The sequence below is a fragment of the Phodopus roborovskii genome, unplaced genomic scaffold, assembly GCF_943737965.1.
Source record: "Phodopus roborovskii unplaced genomic scaffold, PHOROB, whole genome shotgun sequence".
Lineage (NCBI taxonomy): Eukaryota > Metazoa > Chordata > Mammalia > Rodentia > Cricetidae > Phodopus > Phodopus roborovskii.
In genome coordinates, this window is record NW_026126460.1 from 22,991,062 (window position 1) to 23,017,954 (window position 26,893).

At 43.1% G+C, this 26,893-nt stretch overlaps 1 protein-coding gene across 2 annotated transcripts in view; it reads right to left on the reverse strand.

Annotated features, from left to right (window-relative positions):
* Epha4 (EPH receptor A4) overlaps positions 1-26,893 on the reverse strand; it is a 131,328-nt gene that overhangs the window by 69,451 nt on the left and 34,984 nt on the right. For both annotated transcript variants that reach the window (XM_051190533.1, XM_051190532.1), the window contains exon 4: positions 1,002-1,157. In XM_051190533.1, coding sequence (XP_051046490.1) covers positions 1,002-1,157 — 156 coding nt within the window. The remainder of the gene's footprint in view (positions 1-1,001; positions 1,158-26,893) is intronic.

A 26,893-nucleotide genomic window follows, 5' to 3' on the forward strand; every position in this document is an offset into this window, starting at 1 on the left:
TTCTCATTCCAAACAGTTAAATCTTTGTGTATATGCAAATATCACAAAAATTTCCCCAAATCTTTATTTGTAAAGCTTTGCAGAATGAAGATATAATATGAGCTATTATTAGTTCCATTCCACAGATGGGGAAATTAAGACAACAGAGGCTAAGCAGCCACTCTGCTAGTAAACTGTAGTCCTGACCTTGGAAGTCCCACAGACCACATTACCAGGCTGTGTCCTGAAAGACAGTCCTGGACTAGTGCAAAATATGAGTGAAATGCCTGGGGGGTGGGGTGGGATGAGGGGGTTGGTGTTGGGGACATGGGCAGACACACCATTCCTGCCTTGCTTGCTCAACGTCACAGCCACTGCCAGGTCTGTGGCAACACCTTGGGAACATTGTCCAAATAACGTGTGAGAAGAGATTTCCCGGTCCAGCTTCACACCAGGCTTGCCAACACCATCTATTCATTGGCCCAGCATTTATTAAGTGCCTAATATGAAATAAGCATTTATTAGGGAACTGGCCTAAGTGTTATGAACACAAAACTATGATGAAAACAAGCAGAGGGGGAAATGAAAGCCTGAGCAGCAATGACCTCAGAGCACTCTAAACCGTCTCTTTCGGGACAGACACACATTCCCAAAACTCTGTCCTCTACCTGTTTCTGCCCTGGTTGTCAGTCCATCCTCCCCCCCCCAGCCCTCAATGCCATGGTAAAGCCATTTTAAATTCCATTCTCAGCTGTAATTACACTGTCAGACAACCTGAACACTCGGTCTTTGCTACACAATGCAGTCTGTTGGCAGCTGTGTGTTTTGAAGACAACCAGAAAGAGTGGAAAAGCCATTTTTTTCATAACCATTTCTCCTGCTATGATAGAAAGGGGATGTGAGCTTGATATCTAATTTGCCCCCTGCAAGGTTATCCTGGGAGAAGTCCTGGCAGCACCCTGCTAGGTGGTAATGAAAGCTGCTGGCATCACAGAAGACAGAGAGACAAGCAAACCACTTACGGGTGCAGGGCATAGAGGCAGCATCGTTGTCGGCTCTGAAGAAGCCTCGGTCACAGGTACACGAGGTGGCTCCTTCCCAGACGGAGTAGCTGTGGGGTGGACACTTGGCACAGGTGGCGTCCGTGGAGAGAGCTTTGTAATATCCAATTTTGCAAGCTACAGGGAAGGAGGAAAAGAAAAACAAACATGAACCACTGGCGAGAACAACAAAGCAAAATGTGAAAGCATTTCCTTGACGGCTGGGGGGGGGGGGTGAGAAGGGCCTGTTGTTCATCTCTAGTGATGACCTGGTTAGAAATGCGGTTAAAGCAAGAGACCCAAAACAAAGACTGACAGGTCTCATGTCACCCAGGCAAACTTTCTATGTAGCTAAGTCAACTAGATAGAAATGTATAGGTCCAAATGCTAACAGCAACAACAAATAATGGTGGCAATTTCCTAATTTGGGCTACAGACAGAATCAAATTGAAAACCCAACAAAGGCATTCATAAAAGACGAGTTTGTAAGTCATGAGCCATTTTCTTTCAAGGCAAGGTAACGAAGACTACAATAGATTTGTGGAATAGTATAAGATAAGTAGCTTAGTTCAAAACCAACTAATACGTGGTGTTTTTTCTCCAGTACATAAAGCCCTCCTGTATTTCCCTGCCTTCATTTGTAGCCCACACCCTCTCCCCCTGCAATGAGCACCCTGCACAAGGTGAGTACAGAGAACACAGGTTCATACACTCCCTTAACGCACCTGACTCGCTTTCCATGATCTCATCTTTATAAACATCACACACGGACACTGAGGGCTACTTTCAGTAATGTGGAAAAATTCAATAATGCTGCAAAACCTCATCATAAAAATTAATTAATCGGGCTTTGCTCCCTTCCCCTCTTTTTCCTCCCCACACTCTTCGTGATTAATCCCAAACCTATCTCAAACTAAAATAAAAAAGCTGACCAGCGCCACCAGGTATTAAGGTCACAGATAAGGACAACGATAATTAAGCTGGGTTCCACAACATCTGAGGATGGGAAAGAAAATGAGCTACCCACAATCTTCCCAGCATGCTTTTCTTTGATGCTCGCTTCATTTATCATGTTCTCAGTCCAGAATGTGTCAATACTACCCAAATCCCATCTGCATATTTTTTTTCACTAGCCTAAAATGCAAGAGACTAGCCACAGTACCCATCCCAGGGACCTCTCCAAAAGCGACAGATATATAACCATCCACACATGCTGGGTTCACTGTGGAAGCAGGGTGATAGAGACCTGCATCCACAGAGAGCCACCACCTTGGACCATGAAGCACCCATCCACACAGCATGCACTGAAGCCCACCTCTCCCCCTCTGGCCTGGCCTGCTAGCATTTTCTTCACCATCATCTCTCATAATGACAAGTGGGAAGGGACTTTAGGGGGCACTCACTCAGCAAGGTGCGCGCACACACAGTTACTTCACTCTTATTAGCTAAAGTTGTTTATGGAATCTCCCTGAACGAGCCAAGACTTTATGGTGTGTGGGACACCGACAGTAACAGTGCCTGCAGATCAGTCTCCTTTATTTGCTTTTCATCTTTCACTGGACCGAAGCACCTTAGACAAACAAATTGCTTTGGTGGCTGTGATTGATGTGTCTCCCAAGTTCATAGGCATCCCATAATTAGATAAGGTTCAGCTTGCAAGGTGCTTTTGGTCATGTTTAAGATGGCCTGAGGGTTTTTGTGAAAAGCTGCAACCCAAACTTAGCAGAAAATCAAACCTCACAATCCCATTTCAAACAAGGGGAGTCCCTAAGCATGGACACAAACAAACTCCCAGGGTCCCTCCTTGTCACTCCATGAGTCATAGAAGACAAGAGGAACTTGAGGCAACTCATGCTAGAAATACCAACTCGTCACAAAAGATTACGGAAAAAAAATATTCTGCACATCCCTAGCTAGTTCACGCACACTTTCATTTTTCCCATCAAAATCTGGAGCTGCACAGTGAGAGGAGAAGGCGATAATTGATGGAAAATAGTCAGTGACCAATCGGTATGGTATGAAAACACATTCAGAAGCTGGCAGGGGGCAGAAAGGACATGGCATTCAAATTAGATGACTTCTAGTTACAAAATTAATCTGGAGTCACGACAATACTATTGTAAGATGTTTCTTACAATTTGTTAAAGCTCAAAAAGTCATTGTACCATTTCTTTAGTGACTCCAAAGTGTGTGTGTGTGTGTGTGTGTGTTTCTGAGCTTAAGTAGTTTTTCTCTTTTCCTCCATGCTCATATTAACACCTTACTAAGGATAAATATACGTAAGTTTATTTGGGAAATACAAACTTCTCTACCAATTTAGAAAATTGAAAGCTGCTTTTCCAACACATTGACTATTTTCACTCTTAACTTCTTGCTTTTACAAGCACACATGGGAAAAAATACAGAATTGTCATTGTGCTATCCTTGGCGGCTCTTGCCACCCTTAACTACATTAAGACCATGTTATTAATATTTCAGGCTTCTTAGAAAGGCTCTTTCAAAATATAGTAGCGGCTTTGCACACACACAGCCATTTTGCTGCCTGCATTCAAAATGACCTACTAAATTGGTGGTTTCATACACTTCTTTGCTCTGTGTGGTTCAGCTTTTCAGAATTTAGCCCACAGATGCGTAAGTGCATCCTACATCTATTCACCACAGTACTTAAGCATCTTAAAAAGGCTTGCTATCCCTTTTATTCTCAATATATATTCCTGTGAAAGATGCACTTGGTACAACACACATTGACAAATACTTATTTCCTATCATTCTCTCTTGGTTGCCTAAGAACCGGTACCCTGTATTTTCAAAGGCAAATGGCTTCATAAGCAAATCCAACGTGTCACCTGTGAACAGGGTTGCCCCATGGAAAGATCAACTCGGAATGGTAAAGACAACTTGTCACCAAAGTCCTTTAGCTTTGCCTTCATCACTCCTTTATGCTAACATGAAACAAAGGGGGATGGAGGATAAGGAAGAAGGAAGATGGGGAGGAGGAGAAAAAGAAGAAATGTATTTCATCAGTTTACCTACAGCCATAGTAACAGAAAATGTAGCTTTCAGTGGTCCACACATCTCAACACACAGGAATGTGAAATAGGAAAGTAGCCATGCCATTGAGACAGTATCTCAAACAGAACAAAGAGCTAATGTAGATTCTGAATTTTAATGTTATTTTGTTTTACTTTGATCATAAGTTGGCTATAGCCACTCTTCAAAAAAAAAAAAAAAAAAAAAAAAAAAACAACCCTGCACAGAGCCATGTGGGAAACTGAAGGCTAAGGGATCTTGAGTTGGAAGCCAGAGTTCAACACAAAGAACTAGGGGGGGGGGGGGGGGATAAATCCTACATGGATGGATACAGCCATTTTTTTTTTTTTTCTGTGATTACAAAATGATTCACAGTACCTGGTTGTCTTCATAGTTCCTTTTAAACTAATTTGTAAAATCACTAGAACATGTTGTTTGGGTAACAAATGTCAAGTGTCCATTGAGCACTTATTGTATTGACACAAATTATTTAATTTAACTGCCATAATAATCCATGTGCTTGAAGTACTGATGCTGTTCTGTAGATGCAGTAATCAAGGTTGTAAGTCATCTTAAACCTCATGCAAGCATCTAACTCCAGAGCTCATAGCCCCCTAAAGGTTTTATGCGCTTCAGTTATGATGGACCTTCTGCAAGACTCTGATTCACATGGAGAGTAGGGGAGAGCAAAGGTATCCCTCAACTTGCATTGTCCCAGTTCTCACGGAACCCATAGTGTCTGTCACCTGTGACCCACTGTCCTGTTTAAAGATCCTCCAGGGCTGTCACTTCCCTAAGGGGAACTTGAGGGTGAGGCTGATCTACAGAGACCAACCAGCTAGGGAGTGAAATACACTGCAGACCTCAAGTCCTACCCCCCAAAGTCACATTTATTTCCTATTGGGATGCAGCAATAGTCTGAATAAATAATGTCATTACCTAGCATTTCATCTTTAACAAGATTTTTTTTTCAGGGCACATGGAGAGGGCTCAGTGAGTTAGTTAAGTGCTTTCTACATCAGCAAGTGGGTCTGAATTGGGATTTCCAATACCTCAAGAACGAAAAACCAGGTGTGTCATCTGCCAATAAATCCCAGGCCATACAGGAGCTCCACTGCCAGCCGGTGTGGCCAAATAACCAAGCTCCCAATACAAAGAGACCTAATGCCATATGCTGACCCTCAGTGTAGACCTCTGGCCTCCATGCACACTTGGAAATACATGTAAACATAGAGAACACATATATGTACATACAATTGTTTTCTAGTATGACCACTAAACACCTCAAAGTTGATCTTCAGTTTTTCCATTATATTTCTCTTGCATAATATCGCTCTGGAAATAGTAGCACTGAGCCTGGCAATAGGTACTGTAAGCTATGTGGCTATACCAACAGCACCCAGGAACCTTTATGAACACACCCGGAACCTACCTCAAAGAATATGATTTGTCCTCAAGTTCAGCTTGAAGGTAGCTAATCCCTATGTAACTCCTAACTAATGGGAGTTAAAGGTTGGTTACCTTCCCAGGTAACAGACTGGTCCCTCCAATAAAGCCTCTAGGAAGAAATTCCAAACTGGAATCCCCAAAAGAGAATGAGCCATTTATACAAACTGGTCCCTAAGGAGTATTTGGCTCTTGGCCCAAAGCCTCTCCACTTTTCCCTCTGGATGTGATAGAGGTGTGCACTTTCCACCTACTCCCAACCAGAGACAGCGTATTTTGTATATTTAGAAATTTAAACATCAAAGCCACTTACTGACCATTGTAATAAATCACTTTTATAATTAACTGTTCACTTATATCATAATGTAAGAATAAATGAATGAAGAAAACAAACTGTATGATAAAAGATTGCTGCTCAAGATTTTATAAAAATATGCAAGCCCCAGTAACCATTTGGGAAATCTGTAAACACTAGGAATTGACCCTCTTCCTGGTATGGATCGGGAAACTGTGGCCCCAAAAAAAAAAAAAAAAGAAAAAGAAAAGAAAGAAAAAAAAAAATCAATGATTGAACACAAACAAAGTTGGCTTTTTCATCTAAGCAGTGTTAGGTAGTGTTGTTCACATCTTCTGCTACTTCTGGAAGCTACATGGTGATAAAGACTGACGGCCATTTTACAGGAAGGAGGTCTGGTTCAGGATCCACCAGTAAACAGGGCCAAATGATGCCAAACATGTCTTATTCAAACAAATCACATTGCTGTATTGAGAATAAATGGAAGTGTAGAATCCAATAGTAAATGACTTAGGCTTAACAGGCAAGCTTGAAGAAAGGGACTATGTAAGAAAATAGAAAACAAATTGTTAGTGGTTCGATTTGAAATAATTGTAATAGTTAAGTACTTTTTTGTATTAGATAGGTCCTAATGAGGAGAACAGAATTCTTTATTGGAGATATAACATTTCTCTTAATTGGTCTTCAAGGAAAGTGTTTTCTATCACCAAATCAATTGCAAGTGCCATCCATAAAAACATTACTAGCTTTCAGGTCATATAAAAACTGGTAGCATGTTGGATTGGGCTCAGGGGACTCTATACTGTCAGCCAATGATGGAGACAGGCGCTCTAAAATGAATGCATTGCCCATGCCATGGTTCCTTTCTGGAGCATGCTGGAAAGGACTAGAATAGATGGCCTTGCTCTTTGTCTGAATAAAGAACACTGGCTCACAGTCCTTGCAAGACAGAAAACTTCCTATCAGCTTATCTTACTGGAACCACTGATTACTATTATACACTGCATATTGTTGTAAAACCACTTTTAAATTTGATTTTTCATTCCTTGATTAAATGATGTAGCCTGACCCCAGGCTGGGGCATTGCTATCCTATTTTCTGATCAGTTTCTTTTAAGCACTTCTAAAACTCTGCAACTACAGTTCTTTTAAATTCGCATTTTTCTTTTCTTGAGCAGCCAGAACTGGAATGGTTCATCTGCATCATAAAAGATCAGGATCTGGGTGTGTTAACTGACACCTAAGATCTCTGAACACAGGATGAAGCAGAAAATTCAGGAGTTCAAGGTTAACCTCAGGTAGTAGTGAATTCCACCCAGATGGGGCTCAATGACTCTTTAAATAACAATGACGGCAATGATAATGAAGATGATGGGAAAGGTGGCTCAGCTGACAATGCAAAGGATCCTGTTGCAGAGGATCTGAGTTCAAGCCCTGTCACCCATGTTGAACAGCTCATAACTGTCTATAACTCCATCTCCAGGGGACTGCGGTTTCTGGCCATAGAAGGCATCAGACTTGCATGAACACACCCACACATATATGTTTAAAAGTTAAGCAATTTTTAGAGCAATAATAGTGGAACTGGAGAGGACTGGATTCATTTGCTGCCACCCACGTGTCAGCTCAAACCATCTGTAACTCTAGTTTCAAGGGATCCAATGCCCTTTTCTGGCCTCGGTGGGCATCAGGCATGCACACTGTACACAGACACACACATAGGCAAAAGTACTAATCCACCTTAAATAATTCTTTAAAAATTATGGTTATAACGATGAAGATGATGAAACTGATGTTTAGTTCCTGAGTAAGAACATAGTGCATGTATCTGCAACCAGTGACTCTCTAGGACAAATGCATTCCTTTGTCTGTGGAGATCAGCTCATTCCAATTCCAAGTCTGACAGGAAGGAAAGGGATTAGGAGCTTGGTAAGGCATATAACTTGAGTTTTGCTTTTGGGTTATGCCAGGCATTCTTTAGTTCTAGTTTGTGACATTAGAGGACCAAGAGTTCTTAGAGTGCTAAAGTTTAGTAAATTCTAACCTCAATTTAGCATTTTCAACTCTTCCTTCTCCAAATGACATAGGGACTTAATTAAAGCCCAAATGCCAGGCTCCATGCTAATGATTGTCTGGTGGGTCCTAAGAATACTCATTTTTTTAAAAATTCTAAGGCCAATGAAAACCCCATTCTGAGAACAGCTGTCCGGTTACGAACAGATCTATCTCCTGTTGTGAACAGATTGTGTGTGTGTGTGTGTGTGTGTGTCTGGGGGCAGGGGTGAACTTCTGGAGTCCTGCTCTATCAACTCTGCCTTATTCCTCTGAGACAAGATCTCTCACTGAACTTGAAGCTAGGCTGGCAGACATGAAGAACTAGACAGAGAACCTGCCATCCCTGGTCCCCATACCACTAGAGTTACAAGTACACAGGCAGCTCTTTCCATTAGGCTTTTTTTACATGGGCCCTGGAACCTGAACTCAAGTCCTCAGGCTTGAGGCTGGGTGGGGCTGCAGCGATTGCTCAGTGCAATCCAGGACAACCAAGGCTACATAAACAAACTCTTTCTCTGAAAAACAAAACCAACAAACAAATAAAACCCAAAAGAACTGTGTAGTAATTTATGCCAAGAACAGTGAGGAATAGGCTTGGTTCTTAGTCCTACCATGACTTGAGTTTGGGGAACAAAAGCCCAGGGTCCAGCAACCCTAGCAAAGTTTGGCTTAGGAACAGGACAGAAAAGGGGGGCCTGGGACACCCACCTCAGTCCATTATCCTGATAGTGACAGGAACTTTGAGGTTTAGAGGAAGGACAGAGAGGAGGGGTAAGAGCATGCATGAATAAACAGGCCCAGCCAGGGTGTTCTCCATCGAATCACTTCCTCTATTCTGGATGGGTGAGGTACTTGGTCCAGAAGTTTTTGTTACCTTAGCAAAGACAAGGGGGTTGCCCATTGCTCCAGGGTGTGGTCCAACCTCACTGATAACTGACCTGAGAACACTGAGTTCCTGGAACCCAAGGTGACTCAAGAGAACAGATTCAGAACAAAGGCTAATCTATGTGACAAAGCACAGGAATCAGGCAGATGCAGTGGGACAGGAGATAATGCCTTTCATCTCACTTCTTGTCCCCAGGTGGGCCCAGGTAAAGTCACTGCTTTTTAGCCAAGGCAGCTTCACCTCCCCCTTTTTGTTATTGGATGTGTGAATTTAAATAAGCACAACAACTTGTGTAGACTTTCTGATTCTCACTTGAAAAAGTATTGTAGACTGGATGAGATTAGATAATAACAGGGATAAGCCACTGAATTTTCCAAATTTTATATGTGTTTTTTTAAATAAAAATAGAACTGAATATAATTTTTATCCATTATAGTTTGTTTTGTTTTGTTTTTTGAGATAGGGTTTCCTTTCTATTGCTTTGGAGCCTATCCTGGAATTAGCTCTGTAGACCAGGCTAGACTCGAACTCAGAGATCCGACTGCCTCTGCCTCCTGAGTGCTGGGACTAAAGGTGTGTGCCACCAACGCCCAGTCCCATTATAATTTTAATCCACCCTTATCAGAAAAAAAGACTGAATTAAACTCATAGCAATTACAACTTATTTAATTGCAAAATAAGTAGCAGGTATTAAGAAAAATCTAATTAGATAAGTCACTGGGTGGGGTTCTTGTGAGTTGTTCTTTTCACCAACTGTAAACTCCCTCTTTTCCTACAGGCCCAGGCCTATTTGTGTTTCACCAACACCTTCCATTGCTTCCTCTCATTACAGCTAACTTTCAGGAAAAACAGACAAGAGGGGACAATGGCAGAAAGAAACTATGCTGAAAATTGTCTTGCTCTTTCATGAATAGATGGCAGTATAATCTCTTAAATGGGTGGGTAATTCCAAAATGTCAGATGTCGTTGGTTTCCACATGAGGTGCAGTAAATCCTCTCAAAGCAAATTTAGATGAAGCCTGCTCGTTTTAAATCAACTCCATAAAAGTTATTGCACAATAGCAAAGGGGGAATACAATGAGGGATACTACTGTGGCACTTGGCAAAGATTTAATGCATCCAGTTTTGATGGCCAGGTTTGAAAAATGACTTCCTAAACTCTTGGATGCCTACTGCATTTTCTCTAATGAGGAAGCTACTAAGTGTGTACACTAAACCACACACACAACAGGGTGTGTGTTCCTGGAGATCAGAGGCCAACCTGGGGTACTGGAAAGGTCTACCACATCTTGGTTTTTCAGTAGGGCTCCTTCACACTGGGATCTGGAGCCCATAGAACAGGTTAAGCTAGCCAGTGGGCCCGGTGTTAGAAACAAAAATCAAGAAGAATCTTTGTGTTATACAAAGGCACTGTTCTGGTACACCATAACCATAGCCAGACCAGCAAGCACACTGAGGCTAACATGGCTTCTGTCTTTTATGCTTCACACATGGTGGTGGCTTCATCTCATACTATTGGTGGGGGATCTAAACTTCACAATCTAATGCATGTGATTGGCAAATGGGTGCAATGGGGATCATTCAGAAAGTGAATCCTGGTCAGCCTAACTATCTTTGATAGAATGAAGCCCTTTCCCATGCCAGAGATCTACCTGTCTCCATCTATTTTGTATTTGAGATTATCTGTCCATGCCTGGCTTTGTCCTTGGGTTTTGGGGTTCAAATCTCTCTCCCTCTCAGGGGTATGCACATTGGAGGTGGATTGGAGGTGGGGGTAGAAACAAATGTATCAAGTTTTTTAAATTGATACAATGGTGAGCTGATAGCAGTGTTACCAACTTTAAAACAGAAGCTAACAACAGTAACCTGTCATCACAATGAAGTTCTTTCTATTTTTAGAAAGCAGAAACATGTATCCTGCTAAGTAAAGATACTCTAATCTTTTTTTTATTTTCCTACTTAGGGCATTGAAATTTTACTATCTAAAAATAAAAAATACAGATCACATATGTCAATACCATTTGCAAAACAATCAGCCCCGAAGCCTACAGATCTTCAAATTTCATGTATTTCTCCCCTTTTTTTATGATGACTTCCCTTCTGAATTTTACATGAGACCCCTATGGCTTTCTGTGGCAAATTCTGAGATTAAGGCAATAATAACTTGATTTTTATCAACTGATTTCATGAATGAACAGAGCTTGAATGAATCCATAAAAAATTCAAGGTCAAGAAAAAGAGGGAAGCACTTATTTGCCCAATATTCTGAAGTTTAACATTTAAAAGCTGAAATGTAAAAGAACCGTGTTACAAAGAAAAGACAGTGCTGGGACTGGAGAGATGACTCAGCAGTTAATAGCCAAAGACCTGGGTTCAGTACCCAGGCCCCACATGGTGGCTCACAAACATCCCACTCCAGTTCTAGGGGATCCAACATCTCCTGGCCCCTGCAGACACCAGACATGCATGTGGTACACGTATATACATACATGCAGCCGAGAAAGGTTTAGGGATATACTCATTGGCAGAGCACTTACTTCCTATGCCAGAGGTCCTAGATTAACGACTGCAAAAAGTTACTTAAGTTATATAATGAAATGTTTTAGGATGAATGAAATGCTAAAAATGCTAAAAGGTTAAATAAATGCCTACCTTTAGCTGAAATGTAAAATTACTCAAAATAACTGGTGAGACTTTTGAAAGACTTAAGGGAAAGCTGCTATCTTAAAAAACGATCCATTTTTACTGACCGCACATCTGTCATAGCCAGCACAGGCCAGTCAGGAGCCATTAATAGTGACCTTGATCCCGGTGACATTTTACAGAGTATGGGGCTTTTTAAGGAGTTTCTATTGTCTTCTTCCCCCTTTGCTATTATTTGGGGTGCATGAAGATTCCTTGCTCTTTAGAGGCCTACTAGTGACAAGCAACAGATCATGGCAGCTAGCTGCTCCTTCTTTGTCTCTTCCCAATTCTCTCCAACCAGAATTTATGTCAGGATCTGTGAAGATTAGCATCATTGTGTAAGCACTGCATCCACTATGAGATAAGCGAGCCGGCACAGCCAAAGAGACATGTTTCAACAAGCACACATTCAACCTCTTCATAATGATCGAATTAGCAATCATGAGGGTGACTTTACTGAGCATATTCTAAGAGCTAAGAGGCTATTGTCACCAAGGAGGGAGCAGATCACATTTCACCCTCACATCTGAAGGATGATGTCTAGTAGAAGGGACTTCAAATGGGATTCTTTCTATACACCTCACCCGGTGATGGGGCTATAAGGGGGCAGAAAAATGTGACGTAACACAAGACTCCTAAACATCAATCAGCTGGAGAAAAGGCTTCTCCAGGAAGCTAGCTCCATCTGCAGAAGCTTAAACAGTAGTTATTGCTTGTCAAGGAAACCAGTGGGTTGGGCACTGAAGGTATTTGCCAAGCTGGTGATTTGCAAAGTACCAAAAGGAGGCAAAGGGCTTCACTTCTGGTCCTAAGTTTTGGTCCTAGTGAGCCTTAGTTTGCTTAGTCTCTGTTTATTTAAAACTAAAGGCTGCAAAGGAGGCTGGGAAGGAATGAAATATGTTGTATAGCTGGAGCCAGAGCAAGAGGAGCACCTGTTAAATAATTATTTGATTAACTCAAAGCAGCATAGCTAGTCATTGTCACCCAAATGACTTTATAGCCAGAGTTGTCACCAGTCGCGATTTGTGCCTCTGAAATGAATGGAGTCATAACTGCTGACTGAGCTTCTTTCTTTTTGTTATGTTGATGGAGCCTGAGGATTTCAAGGGGAAGAAAGAAAAAAATAAGCAAGGTTTAAAAGAACTCCATTTCCCCACTGCTGGTAATTAGCAGTGTCTTCCTGGTCTCTGTGGAGGTTTTGTAACACTGTCGCCTTCGGTGCCCTTCAAAACATTCCACGTGCTGTGAATTTTTTTCAAAGGGGATTTTAAAACTTCTGCGTCTGGATGATCTTTTAGAAAGTGATTTATGTTAAACAGATAGATCATACTAAACATCTGGTTTTGGTATTACCTGTTAGTCGATTAAAGATTTTTATGTTACTATCTGCCAGCATTTAATGTTATATGTGTTGGACTATTCCAACCTTGCTTGATGTCTGATGAGGAGACCAAAATAAAATGTCTCCAGGAGTTCCCCAAAGAGACCTTGTCTAGACCAAGTGAAATTTATGGCGAAGCTGCAGTGTCTGCTTTCAGTTTGATGCAGAGCAGAACAAGGGGTTGTTGCAAAGAGGGGCAGCCCAAACTCACACACCTGGAATGGCACCGATGATCTTGCTAATACACAGATACTGCTAACAGCAAACAGTCTTAATGTCCTTGTACCCTGTCATACTTCTGAAAGCTGTGCATGTTGTGTCTGCATGCACACAATTTTACGCACTAAGAACTCATCAGCGGGAGGGTGTCACTGCCACAAAAAGTCAGCCTGTAGTTAAATAAAAAGCCTGGCAACAGAGAGTTCAGCTGCTTGACAAGGAGACAGCAGCCTAAGATTTAACTTTGAGCTCTCTGCCATACCAAATCCCTAGAGGAGCTTGGAGGAGATCTTCATTCAAATCCCCTCTTGCAAAGAATGAAGAGCTGGTCTCTAGCTGCTCATTACAGGCTGGCAAGTGGGGCTGGTCCCAGCTTCAGGGGCCCTGGGAGGTTCTTCAGCAAGTGCTGTGGCAGCCCCTGGCAGCCCAGCCTTCTCTGTCATCAGATTGAATTCATGGGAAAGGGCAAGGTGCCAAAAGTGCTTGCAGGTGAGTTCTGTGTCCCTTTCAAGTATGTCTGACTTGCACTGATGACTTAAAACATGGTTATCTTTTGTTGGGGAGGATTATCAGTCGGGTCAGAAGATCGCTTCCAGATGCAAATAGTAAATCAGCACAGGAATGTAAGGGAAATAGCAAGTCACCGATTCTGCATTTGTTTGTTCTCCATAAATATTCCCCATATCAAAAGAACGAGGATGAAATTACAGTATTAACAAATATTACATGATGCTAATGTGTTCCCAAAATGTTGGGTCATGAAGGATGGAGAGGGGGTCTTCCATAAAATCCGAGTGGACCCATGGAAATGAAAACCAGAGGCTTTGAAGAACCTGATTATTCCCATGGAGGGGAGGGAAGAGACAGGGGAAATGGGAAGAACAAAAGGATAAGGAAGGAAGGAAGAAAGGAAGGGTAAAGGAAAAGAGAAAGGCAAGGGAAGGAGAGAAGAGAAAAAAAGATAAAGAACAAACCAGAATAATTACCAAGAACACTGGAACCTTTGCAAATCTAAGCACCTAGATCCACCCCAGAGCTACAGAACGTATAGCCTTTCTAACAGATCTTCAGACAGCCTCCAAAAGGGAAGCACTGTTGAAGTTGAAAGGTTTTCCTAAGGGTTTATTCACAGAGTATATAGTGTATCTGGATTTGGGGAAAGGACTTTCCTGATGTTCACTACTGACACTTCCGTTTACTCATCACTGAGCAGTTTACAAGGAGGTCCTTCCAGTCAGCCAGTCTCAGCACGCAGATCAGTACTGTGCTCAAAACACCAACAAAACAGTAAGACCTGCATTTTGCTCAGAGTTGAAGGGAAAATGTTGACATCATGAATCCTTCTCCCAGGGTGAAAAGCAATGTTGTAAGGTAGACGGGTGAGCACAGGGAACAACTCACAGCTGCTGCTCTGCAGCCGTGTTAGGATTCCACAAATCAGCCTGGCTGTGGTGGCGCCCACCTTTAATCCTAGCACTCTGGAGGCAGAGGCAGGTTGATCTTTGAGTTCAAGGCCAGCCTGATCTACAAAGTGAGTTCCAGGTCAGCCAGGGCAATGCTACACAGGGAAACCCTGTCTTGAAAAACACCAAAGATTCCACAAGTCCTGTCAAACACATAAGCAAGAACCCATTCCTCCTGTACGCAGAAGCAGAAGTAACCAGGATGTATGGGATACAGGAAATAGATAAGCTGACCCTCTTAGATCCTAGTCTTGGCATTTATCAACTTATATACAAAAGAATCTGGTTGGCCTGAACTCCATATACCAGGCTAGCCGGAAATACACAGAGAGCCAACTGCCTCTGTGCTGGGATTAAAGGTGTATGCAAGGAGACCCAGTTTAAAATTTTAATTCCCTGCTCTTCTCACAGGTAACCTCAGTGTCTCTGAACCAGTAAATTCACTCTTCAACTTTAGCTAAAACTGACCTGCCCCACTCCCTCACACTATGAGCAAAGCTAGTCTAGAACTAACTGAACAACGGACTGATAAATTGGCCTCAAATTTACAGCAGTCCTTCTGTCACAGTTTAGGGATTATGGAGGAGAGTTTCCACACCCAACAAGTACTATGGAGCAGTTAGCCAATCTGTGCCAAGATCAGCGGCAAGCGTAGACTCCAGCACGTAGAGAGGGTGGAGCTGGGAAGTCAGCTACAAAATGGGCAGGAAGGAGAGGAAAGGTATGTGAGGAAGCAGCAAGGAAGGAGAGGCTTGCTGTTCAGAGCTTTGAGAAGACCGTCAAAACCAGGACCCGAGAAGACAGATGTATGTAACAGCTCGTAGGTCTCAGGTGCCATCCTCAGAATGGCAATGGGATCTGGAGCTCGGGATGTAAGGCAGTGGGGGAGTGCTTGTCTTATGTGTGCCATGCAATAAGATCCCACTCAAATCGCTGAGACAGAGGGTATCCTAAGAGGCCCCCGAGGTAACCAAGAAGAGATAGGGGTAGGAATCAAGCTTCATTATCAGTGACAAAGGAGACCAGTCTTGTTCTTCCCCACCCTCAGACAACATTCCCTTAAGTAGACCAGAGATTCCAATCAAGTGACACAGGAGAGATCTCTATTTCCCCTTGGCTCTGTCTCACCGTGAGTCACGTCTAGATCCACCTGCGCAGGACCATCACCATCATGTCCAGGACTAATTAGGCTCAAGACACCTCCTGTACTGTAGGCTTTAGGAGGTTGGAATCAGGCCTGGTCCCGACCACTTAAAGGGGGGGCCACACCTTGATAGCAACTTCATGACAGTACCATGACTCCCAGGGACCAGGTTCCTGGATACGATTCAACCGGGAGTTAAATGCAGCTGGCGAGAACCTGCCAAGGGTGTCTGAAGTGAAGAAAGCATTATTACAAGTTTTAGAATGGCATCAGGTAGTTACTGGCATGGGCAGAGTTATGCTGGTATTCAGCTATGTTATTTATTCCTTTCTTATCCCCTCACTGACAGGTGACCTGACCTAGCAATGAGATAGCAGGGAGCTTGCCAGACGGTATCTACAAAATGAAGTTGTCCAGTTTAGATTTGCTTCTGCGTGCCTTCTTTTCTTGACTGCCCCTGATTTAGGTCCTTCAGTCTTCATCAAACTTACTTACAGGCAATGAGACCCTTTCTCAGATGCCTAAAGCTCCAAGAAAGTAGGAATGAAGTCTCATTTACAGATCACTCCCTCACCTTTCCTCTCCTCCCCCGTCCAGAATTAATGTAGCCCAGACTTGCCCAGAGTTCATTATCTTCCTGCCTTAACTTCCCAACTACCAAGATTATAGTTGTGTGCCATCAGTGCCCAAAGAAGGCCACTCCTTACCATCCTTCTCCACAACTGTCTTTTGGAAATCCGTTAGAGGATGTCCCTCTGCAGAACACACCCCCCAAGAAGCTGAGCAGTAGCATCAAGTTTGCCTAAACTATTTACTGTTTAAACTCTAGTATTTCCAGTGGTTCTTGTAACTGGAGTTGCTCAGCATCACTATCCTGTGTTCATGAAATACAATGAATGATGTGTCTCCATGCTGACTGCCACCCCTCAACACCTGAACAAAAGGCAACTTGACTACCCACCCTCCAGCTACAAACTGGTTTGTTTTTTTGTTTTGTTTTGTTTTTTCTTGTTCCTATTGCCTTTGTGACTTGCATTTCCCTTCAAATGGCCTCAAAATGGAACAGTCTCTGTTGGAAGTTGCCAAAAGGGAAGCTGGGACAATCTCACCCCAGGCAGAAAAAAGGATTGCTGGTAATCCCTGCAGGCTGGGAGGGGCAGGGGAAAGGGCTTTCAATGGCCTCTTGTTAGGAGCAATTGTCACCTAGGGGTAGTAAGGAACCTGTGGCTCTGATCACCCACCAGGAAAGGAATCTAGAAAGAAGAGAATCATTTTGAAAAGTTACAATACTTAGATCCAAACAATTTTCTGAAGGGAGACAGCAGTATCTTGGAGGGTGTGGAGTTGGTGAGGAAAGGCTTGGGAGCCCAGAGAGATAGGATTAGAGATAAGGTCCCAGCTGGGTTAGTCACACCCTCCCACACAAAACTCACTTGGCAAGCTCTTACTGCCAAAGCTTCAAGCAGAGGCAGCACAGTCCACACCCAGGGTGCCTAGAAAGGTAGTTTTAAGTATTTCTTTGTGTAAATTTTTACGCAAAACATCTGGGAATAACAAAATATGATCAATTTTTAAAAACCTGAGAATACCATACTCCTGTGACTACAGAGGAAGTCAAGTTTCCTCCACTTTCTGTGAAGGGGTCAGAGACAACAGCGTCTCAGTTTGCTTTGGAGGGGAAAACACAAGGAATCAAGGAAAGGAACCATGGGATTGAGGGGGGGGGAGGGGATCACTGACAGTGACCTAGCCCCATACCCTCCCTTCTGTTCACCAAGTAACCTGCTACGGTCTTCCTTTCTCTCCCTCTCTAGCTGTAAAGATACCTTACCTAGGAAGACTCTAGTCCTGCTTGGCATTAGTGCCAATCCTATCAATGCTCTCCCAGGAAAGGGAGCCCCTCTCAGGATTTAGGAAGAATAGTGAAGACCCATGCACAGTGTATTACAGAAGAACCAAAATAAACATCCAAATACAGGCCTGAGCACTCTCATCACAGCCCAAACAAACAAGGACTGTTTGCTTCCCTTCTTATCTGCAGGGTCTCTGGGACTAAAATCTTCTCCTTTAATTTAGCGTCTACCTCCTTCCTGGGTTTCTCTCTCTCTCTCTCTCTCTCTCTCTCTCTCTCTCTCTCTCTCTCTCTCTCCTTCACAGGTCATTATGTACATCTGAAGATTTAATACTCACTTAGGTAATAAAGAAAATGTTCACAAATGGTTATGTCCCAATCCCTAAATACCCTCCCCACCCTCCCCCATTCTGTATGCTACACAGTTTAAAAAAGAAGAGTTAAACCACCACCCCCATTTGGCATTCAACCCCATTTGTCCCTATAATGCCCTACCACTTCAGTAGAAGCAGATGGCACAGCATTTGTTCTCATTTGGATTGGTCTTCACACATTGGCAGTGGCAAATGACTAAAGTTTTAACTCCTCTCTAAAGCCTAAAGGCAGGCACTACCTCAACCAAACATTACTGCACTCAAGAATTAGAATTCAAATTTATGCTTGTATATGCATTACTTCTGACTTTATGTACTGAACACGCAATACTTCCTTTATTACTCAGCGCCCAATTGAGAGTCCTTGAGAATAAGGTTTCTTTAGACTCTCACCAAATGTTTTTGGGATGTTCAATTCCAACTTTTTTCTTCTATCCCTTCCCCAAAAGACAACTTCTCACTGTGAAGCTCAAGCTAGCCTTAAACTCATGATCCTTGCCCGGTGTTGATGGCACACACCCTCAATTCCAGCATTTGGGAGGCAGAGGCAGGTGGATCTCTGTGAGTTCAAGGCCAAGCCTGGTCCTAGAGCTAGTTCCAGTACAGGTAGGCTGTCACAGAGAAAACCTCCCATCAACCATCCTCAACATCTCCTCCCCTCAAACCTCACTATCCTCCTGCCTCAGCCTTGAAGCCCTAGGATTTCAAGTCTATGCCATCACACCTCGCTTCTCAAGTCTTGTTTCTGAAAGTTCAGGCAATCTCTGACTTTTTCCCCTATAAGTTGATGATTTTGAACAAATGAAAGAAAGCTATCAATCATCCTTAAAATTCATGTTTTATAATGACATGATAACATTTTGATGAACTCCCTTGACAGTTCTACTTTTAGTATGCATTCTTTGAGAAGTATACCATGGCACATTTAATGCCTCTTTAAAATACATTTGCATTTTATTAACTTTCATAGCATCTGCATTCATTTGAAAATTTCCTATGGTTCATATTTTATTATATCCCACTCTTTGATGGTTTTTCTTTTAAACTATGTTAAGCTACTTAAATTAAAAAGGAGGGAGATTTTGAAATACTTATTATTTCATGCACAACAATGCTTGGTGCATAGAACATTAGCCCAGAGAGATTTTATATGAACTCCTTCCATCCTTATTCTGAGCTGGTCAGGCTGACTGACTATCTACCTACCAGTCAACTTCACTACAAACTTGGAGGACAGGGAGAAAGTGATATCCAAGGACCATGGACATCCCTTCCGTTTAGATGCTCCAAGATATTAAAAAATAGGCTTGAGACTGTCTCAGGGTTTCCAGACGAAATGCCAGAGACTGTAGGAACAATATAACTCAGACAGGGAGAGAGGAAGCAGAGCCTGTTTGTTTTCAAAAGAAGGGTGTGAGGTTAGCTGGAGGCCCTTGAGAAGTTAGAGTCAAGATGTTTAAGATACAACTGAGAATACAGATTGGATTCAGAGGTCGGCATGCCCTGACCATGAGGAACATTGGCTAGAAGCTCAGGAGCCAGAGTCTTGCAATCCCTTATTTCTATGGCAAATGGAGAAAACCAGGTAATAAAACCTTGATTGACAAGAAAGACAGCGGTAGAAGGGAACAAATGAGTGTCCATTTAGTACTGCCAGGGACTAGGCCAGGCATGCTCGCCCAGTTCTCAGGCAGTCTCTCTCACAGGGCCATTGTCCACTACATCACTCTTCTAATCTCCCAAGAGATATGTCAGACCACCGCTGTGTTCACTCAAGAATTAGCAGGGGGTGTGAAGAGATGCTAGCTTCAAGGAGACAGCAAGGAAGGCAAATACCAGAGACTTTCAAGATGGCTGAAGTCAATAATCAGGTCCTTTGGCGGAAACACTGTATCCAGGAAGCCACCCTGATGCATTTGTGTACATTTTACCATGTAATCCTGTTCCTGGTCTGTTAAATCCTATTTAAAAGTCATAAATTGAAACAGACAACACACACAAAATCCTCATAATGAAAATATTTTCAGTTAAATCCTGTGGTGAATTCAGTACTGTGGGCGAGCCTCACACTTAGAAGAAGTACCAGTGACAGAATGAGCAGTTGTGGCAACTAGTTACTGGAGTTCCCCAAGCCCTTTCACAACTTCATTCGGCACTCTGCCCTGCTTCCTAACACTAACACACACACACACACACACACACACACACACACACACACACACACACGTTATATGCTCATTAAACATTCATGTGTAATATATACATTATACACATAGTATAATATATTCAAATATTTTTTAAAATCCCACTGGTTACAATAATGGAGAGAAAGGAGTGAATGGAAATGAAATGACAAATATGTACAAAAATCCCAGGTGACTAGAGATGCTCTGAGGTGGTAATAAAATAGTTACATCTACTCCTTTTCTCCAAATATTGCGAGCGGGAGAACGCAAATACTGCATGGTTTGCAGAGGGCAATGCCTGTTTTATGGACTGGCAGAGCAGAGCTCAGATGCAGAGAGCTATAAGGCTTCTGGTTCCTTGTACGTTTGCCTCTCCCTATGCCAGTGCGAATCCTAGCCCCGTAATGCTTCAGAGCACAAAGCAATCAGATTCTGTGTGAACACAAGCTGATGCCAGGCTCTGGCAAAACCAAACAAACAAACAAACAGAAACTTTAGAAGAAGGGACATCGTGTGTGCGAGCAATAAGACAGACGCTAATTAAATGTCTTACAGCCTAGAGAGATGATGTACTGCAGCACGGAGGAGGCTCAGGAAAAGGATAGAAAGTTTGGTCACAGAACAAGACCTTGTCTCATCAAAAACCTAACAGGGGCATGCCTTTAATCCCAGCACTCAGGAGGCAAAGGCAGGCAGATCTCTGAGGCCAGTCTGGTCTACAGAGCAAGTTCTGGGGCAGGCTCCAACTCCAAAGCTACAGAGAAACCCTGACTCAAAAAAAAAAAAAAAAAAAAAAAAAAAAAACCAAAGCAAACCAAAACAACAATCCAGCAGCAGCTACTGCTGCCCAACAGCCATGTTTTATAGCCCCTCCAGTGTCTTTTAGTTGAAATGAAACAGGAGCAAGGAGGTAGAGACTGCTCGGCATTGTCTGTTGTAAGTTTGTCAGAGCTCACCAGCGTAGACTTTACAAGCAGTCTTCATTTGTTTATTATTAACCTCGAGACAGGGTCTCAGTATGTAGTCCTGGCTGCCCCGAAACTCAGAATGCTACAATTAAAGGTGTGTGTCACCTTGCCCAGCCTACACCCACACAAACTAGAAAGAATGAGGGTGGCCTTTCGGAATGTCTCGAATTCTTAACTATCTACACAAAGTTTATAGAGGCCTTAATGGCTTTGCTTAGGCAGGGAAGATAAAGTGGGTAAGGAATTTCTCTGGGTTTCTCAATGTCTCAAGTGTTCATCCAGGTTACTAAACAACCAGGCTCAGCTGCCACACACAACTAATGTTTATTAGTTGGGGGGGGGGGGAATGAATCTTGATTCGCTCACACTTAATACCTATTGTTTAGGAGTTAAAATGTACAGCGGGTCTATTTCCTAACAATACAGGTATTTAAAATTAAAATTTCCGAGCAATGAATGATCTTATTTTTCAAAATCCTTGCATCCTCAACTGTGTCCTGCCTATTGTCCTGATGACCCGAGGAGTGGAGGTGGGGTGTGCAGAGGCAAATTTCTTAAATTTAAGTATGAAGAGAGCTTAACATTATTCGGTTCCTGCCAAATTACAGCCCATGATAGAAATTTGTTTCATAAAAGAATGTGACAAAAGTTGATGTAAACTGGACCAATCTGTCAAGTAAGTTAGTACTGGAAGTGGCCTCAGGGCAAAGCAGCTGCCAGTTATTTGTCCACACAACTTGGCCATAGATAGGGATGACATCCTTCACACTGTGCGAAGCTTCCTATTTAGGGGAACGCAAAGCTGCACTGGGCTCAATAGGCAAGGTACACAGACTGGGTAAAAGGTTAATTTTATGACTCTTGCATCTGAATATTTAAGCTGGGGAGGAAAATGAGTTGTGATATGCCCCCTATTACTTTCCAGTTAGATAAGATGAGGGGAGTCTGTCTTTTATTTAAACAGAGTTCCAGCAGCAAGCGAGCTACTGGCCACACCATTCCTCAGTTCCATCAGCGGAGACAGACAGGCTCAGTGGTTATTCAGGGCAGCCGAACGTGATGTAACCCTCTGAGAAATGGGGTCGGTCAGGCAAGGAAAAAAAGGAAAGAAAAGAACTGGCCACTCAAAATGAGCACTGGGTGTCTAGTTCCTCTGTGACATCCTGCTACCTATTTCTTCTTCCGTGTGGAGTGTGTCTCCCAGTTACTGGGTTATGAGGAAAAGAGAGGAAGGGTGAGCACAAAACAAAACAAAACAAACCACAAGCATCAGTTCAGTCCCCGGAGGGGCTGTCTCCACAGTGGTAGGCCTCCTTTTGCAACTCTGAGTAAGACACAGCCTTTTCCCATAGCATTGCCCAGGTAAGAAAACAGGTTCAGCCAAGATTCCAAGTAGTTAACTAGTCAAAATGGGAGTCAGATTAAGGTTTAGCACATTCCAAATATATGTATTACTAATGTTTACAGAAGGGTGATGGCTTAGCTGCTTGTACACATGATAATTATTAACAACCCTATGAGTAAGAAAAAATATGACATTCAGCTTTAACTAAGGAAACTGAGGCAGGTAGGCGAGTTAACCAATTGCAAAGGAGTGGCAGAGTCAGAACTTGGATGGACGCAGTACATGCATGACTCCAAAGCTCCTTCCTCACTCTTATGAGCTCAGAACATAATTCAGCCTAACTATGGTCAAAAAACATTCATCCACATTCTTCAAAATCACAACTCCGTGTCTTTGGAATGGCAGGAGAGAATAAGGTACAATGTGCAAACTAGTTAAGTTCAAATTTCCCACACTTCCCACTTCTGTCTACTCTTAAGGCCTTCCTTAGAGTGACATGTGCCTGTGATTAACGTACAAGCATGTGCCTACCTGCCCGTGCTTTTGATTGTCATCTTCCTGCATGGGTCTACCTGCCCAGTCTGTCATCAGAAAGCATTAGGAGCAGTGGGGGGAAGGAGGGAATATGAAATTAGGACCATGGTTGGGGTGGCTAAGAGACAGGCACATACCTCACAAAGCTCTGCACAGAGCTCTGTGATAGCCTAGAAGTTCATTCTCACCCCTACAACTCGCTATGAGGGCTCCCACCCTCAAGGAGGGAGATAGACCTGTGTTCAGCATCACAGGCACTTGAGGTGAGATGTCCATGACCTCTTAGGGTGTATCTTCTCAAATCCCTTAAAGGACTAAACACAGAAGTTGCAGGGATCTATCTGTCTCTCCAGATACTGCCTGGCAGGCCCCTCCCTGTAACATTTCCCCAATTCCTGAAGTGCATGGGCAGAGACAAAGACATTCTTTCATGTATTAAAGGTGTTTATGTATCCTTCTCAGGCCCCGCCCATCTCACTTCCCCTCCCTGAGCCTATAGCAGGTGAACGTTATCTGCTGTTTAAAACACAGCTTTGCCTGTCCAGTTCCCTCCTGCGTAAACGATAGTAGGCATATAATCCACAGCAAAGGCCTGATAAGAGTCTCTCCAAGAGCAAACATATTAGCTTTACAGAAGAATGTATTTGCAGAGTTAAAAATACACAGATAGAGAGAAGAAAGAGCGGCCAGCTCCAAAAACTAGCTGCCTCCATAGCAGAAAAATCTCCTGCACAAACAATCCTAGTTCCAGCCTGGATAATAGAGTATACAATAACCATCATATAGAAAAAAAATAATTCCACTAGCCACTGAAAGTTTCTCTGTTCACCCACATGGGACTCCCAGCTACCCCTTGCTGGCCTACCCTGGCTTCTTTGGAAACAGGGAGGAGGCCTGGCCCAGTCAGAAGACACCCTTTACATTTCCTGCAGGGCTTGCTAGCAAAGCATTTTCCTAAACAGTTAATGAACCGACTCATCAGAATCCCAAGGAGAGTAAGTAGGAGTTCTCCCATTTCCCAGATGGAGAAATTGGGTTTCAGGGAGGTTACTAAAAGCAGGAGGCAATCAACCTCTGATTCCATCCAATCTAGTGCAGCTCTGGTCCTCCGTGCATCCTTATTGCCATGACCTCCCCACCTTCTGAGTCCCATGGTCTTTTATTCTGCCACCAAATACTCTACATCTCAGGACTGAACTATTCTCCAAACGCCTGGAGAAGTTAAGGCAGGGTTTTTACCTCTATTCACTATGCCCTCTGATATAAGCAGATAAAAGTCAAATTAATATTTGGAGGCTCAGAACAATTAAGAGCACGTGTCCCTGACAGAATAATATGTCCATATGACACAAACCTCTTCCCCTCCCTTCAAAAAGAAATTACCTTTAACAATATATAATGTAATAATATACTAGTAGTTTTTCTGAAAGTAGGATTGAGTGTGATTTCCTTCACAGCAACACTGCATACTTCCTAAATATCTATAATTAACATATATTACACTGTTTGACATCAGTGAGAAATTCGACTTTAAAAAAATGTTAAGCAGTGAAGGCCCTGGGAAATGTCATGTCCCTCAGGGGAGAAGGGAGAGGGAGGGACCCTTCGGAGAGGACTGGCCCTGGTGGTACTGTGGAGGGCTGCAGAGGGGACATGCTGCTGGGGATGTGAGCAGATAGATGGCTGCCTCCCACCGAGGTTCTGTGACTCCTGAAAAACTGCCACCATGTAGGGGCTGCTACCCTCCCCTTATCTAACATGCACACGGATACCATAAAGAATGCCAAGTTCAAAGCTTGCTTGGATCTGGGCTGAAGGAGCAATTACTGCAACCAGACCTAATTAGTATAACCAATGCTTTGTAAGGTAGCAAATTTCACTCCAGTTCACAGGAAGGCAGGGCTTAAAAACAAAATTGTAGGTGGTGTGGGAGGGCACAACCACTGGCTTTTAGCAGCTTTCTGGCAATCCCCCACTAGCCTTAGAACATGGCACAGGATATGGAAGAGCCGAGCCAATGCTGCCGAGCCTTCTCGTGGCACATCATGGACTTTAGATACACACCACCTTTCCCCTACATTTTCTTCATGTACAAGGCTTCCAGAACACTGGCAATCAAAGCAGTGTTTTAAAGTGGACACTGGCCTCATACCAGACAATTGAACTTTACCCTCACATAAAGAAAAAATCCAACTCAGAATGCAGAATTGTTTCAAGTGTTGTGTTAGTCGATCCTCAAATATATAAAGGAAGTAGCTTAGTAGTGGCAGGTAATAAACCACAGTGCCCGTGGTGATCCGATTGCATGGTGTTGTGAAAAGGCAACTGTTGCTGCACTCAGATTGATTGGTACAACGAGATTCAAATATTTTCTCTCTCAAAAAATACTTGCTACGAAGCCCGAGCCTCTTCCTCTGCAGCTCTTTCCTTACTGTCCATGTCTATGTAAGTCACCATCAGCTGCTATTTGTTAGCAAGGCTCTGTGTAAACATTAAGGCCAGGGGACTGACTCATGTCTGGGAACAGGAAGAGAGTACACTGTTGCACTGGCAGTCCGGTTCAGCAATACCTGTTCCAGAGGAGGTGGCTGGCGGTCAATATCCCGTTAACATGAAACATTGTGTGTCAAGAAGCAAATTCTAGAGCAAACCTGTCACCATCAAGTTCAGAAAAGAGTACTCAATTGCAGTAAAAAAAAAAACAAACAAACAAAAAACAAAACAAAACAAAAAAAAACCTCAGGAACACAAGGCCAAATGAGAATTATCGTGGGAAGAGTCTTGCCCGCCAGCACGAAGCACTGAATGAGGAAAGGCAATGCTAAGTGTGTTCTCACAGTGAAAAACCCTACACTGTAGTTGGAAAAATTGTTTATACCTGTGGGTTTATAGTTCTGTGAGATATTAATAGATTAACGGCTCCATACTGTTGATCTGCTGATTACCTTTATTTATTTATTTTCATCCTTCAAAACCTTAGGCCTGTTTCTGCTTAAGAAAGTGCTGTCAATACTTGAGGTAGGAGTCAGTGTGCCCTAGCTCAAAATCTACATCCAAAGAACTTTTGCATCTTAGAACTTTGGCCAAAGCCTTAACAGTCCCTTAGGCAGTGTTATTCTAAATACAGACAAGTAGAACAAAGGATATTCCAATTCAAGGTGAACCAACATAGAAAGGGAAAATCAAACAAGCCCAGCCCCTAGACACAGAGGACAAGGTCACCTTCTAATTTAGGGCTGCCTTTAAATACTTAGGGCTGTTTCACAGTTACCAGTTTTGTTCACTGATGTATGCGAAGGGCCTGAGATGCTCCAGGATCTCCTTAGTCTGGAGCATCTTTTGCTGCACTACTGGCATGTGCGGAAGGACCCTGCTTCTCTGGTGCTGGTTGCCTTGACCTCTTTAATGCATAATAGCTGATAGAGAGACTTGGATCAGGTAGGAGAAATCAAGAGTACACAACCACCTGAACAACAACCACAACAAAACCAACCGCCTATTCCATCCACTGCACTGGGGCCCCTGAATGGCCTTGGCATATAAAATACGGGTATGCCACAGCTAACAAAAAAGAGTGCAGAGTGCCTGGCCGGCCACACAGCATCTCCAAGTACTTGTACTCTTTTATGTCCTGACTCAAAATCTGTTAGAGCCCATCGTAGCCTTGGCTTCTCCATAGCCACTCTGGCCTTTTGGTAATATGTGACTGAGGAAAATAACCACCCTCCTTCCCCCATGGGTATGGATGAAGAGCACAGATGTGCATTGGCCTGAGGTGGCAGGTGACTGACTTTCAGGGAGGAGGAAATTTCTTCAAAGCACAAGTTCAAAGGTGTCTCAGAAAAGAAAAGTCAGTTAGGAAGCTCTGGTCTCCACCCATCTGTGACTGCTAAAGTCAACACAGCTTCTAGAGACACAGAACAGGGTACACTGACTGACTGGATTCCAATTAGTAGAGTTTTTATCAGATAAAATAAGGATGGAACGGGAGGGAGGCCTGGCCCCTTCCAAG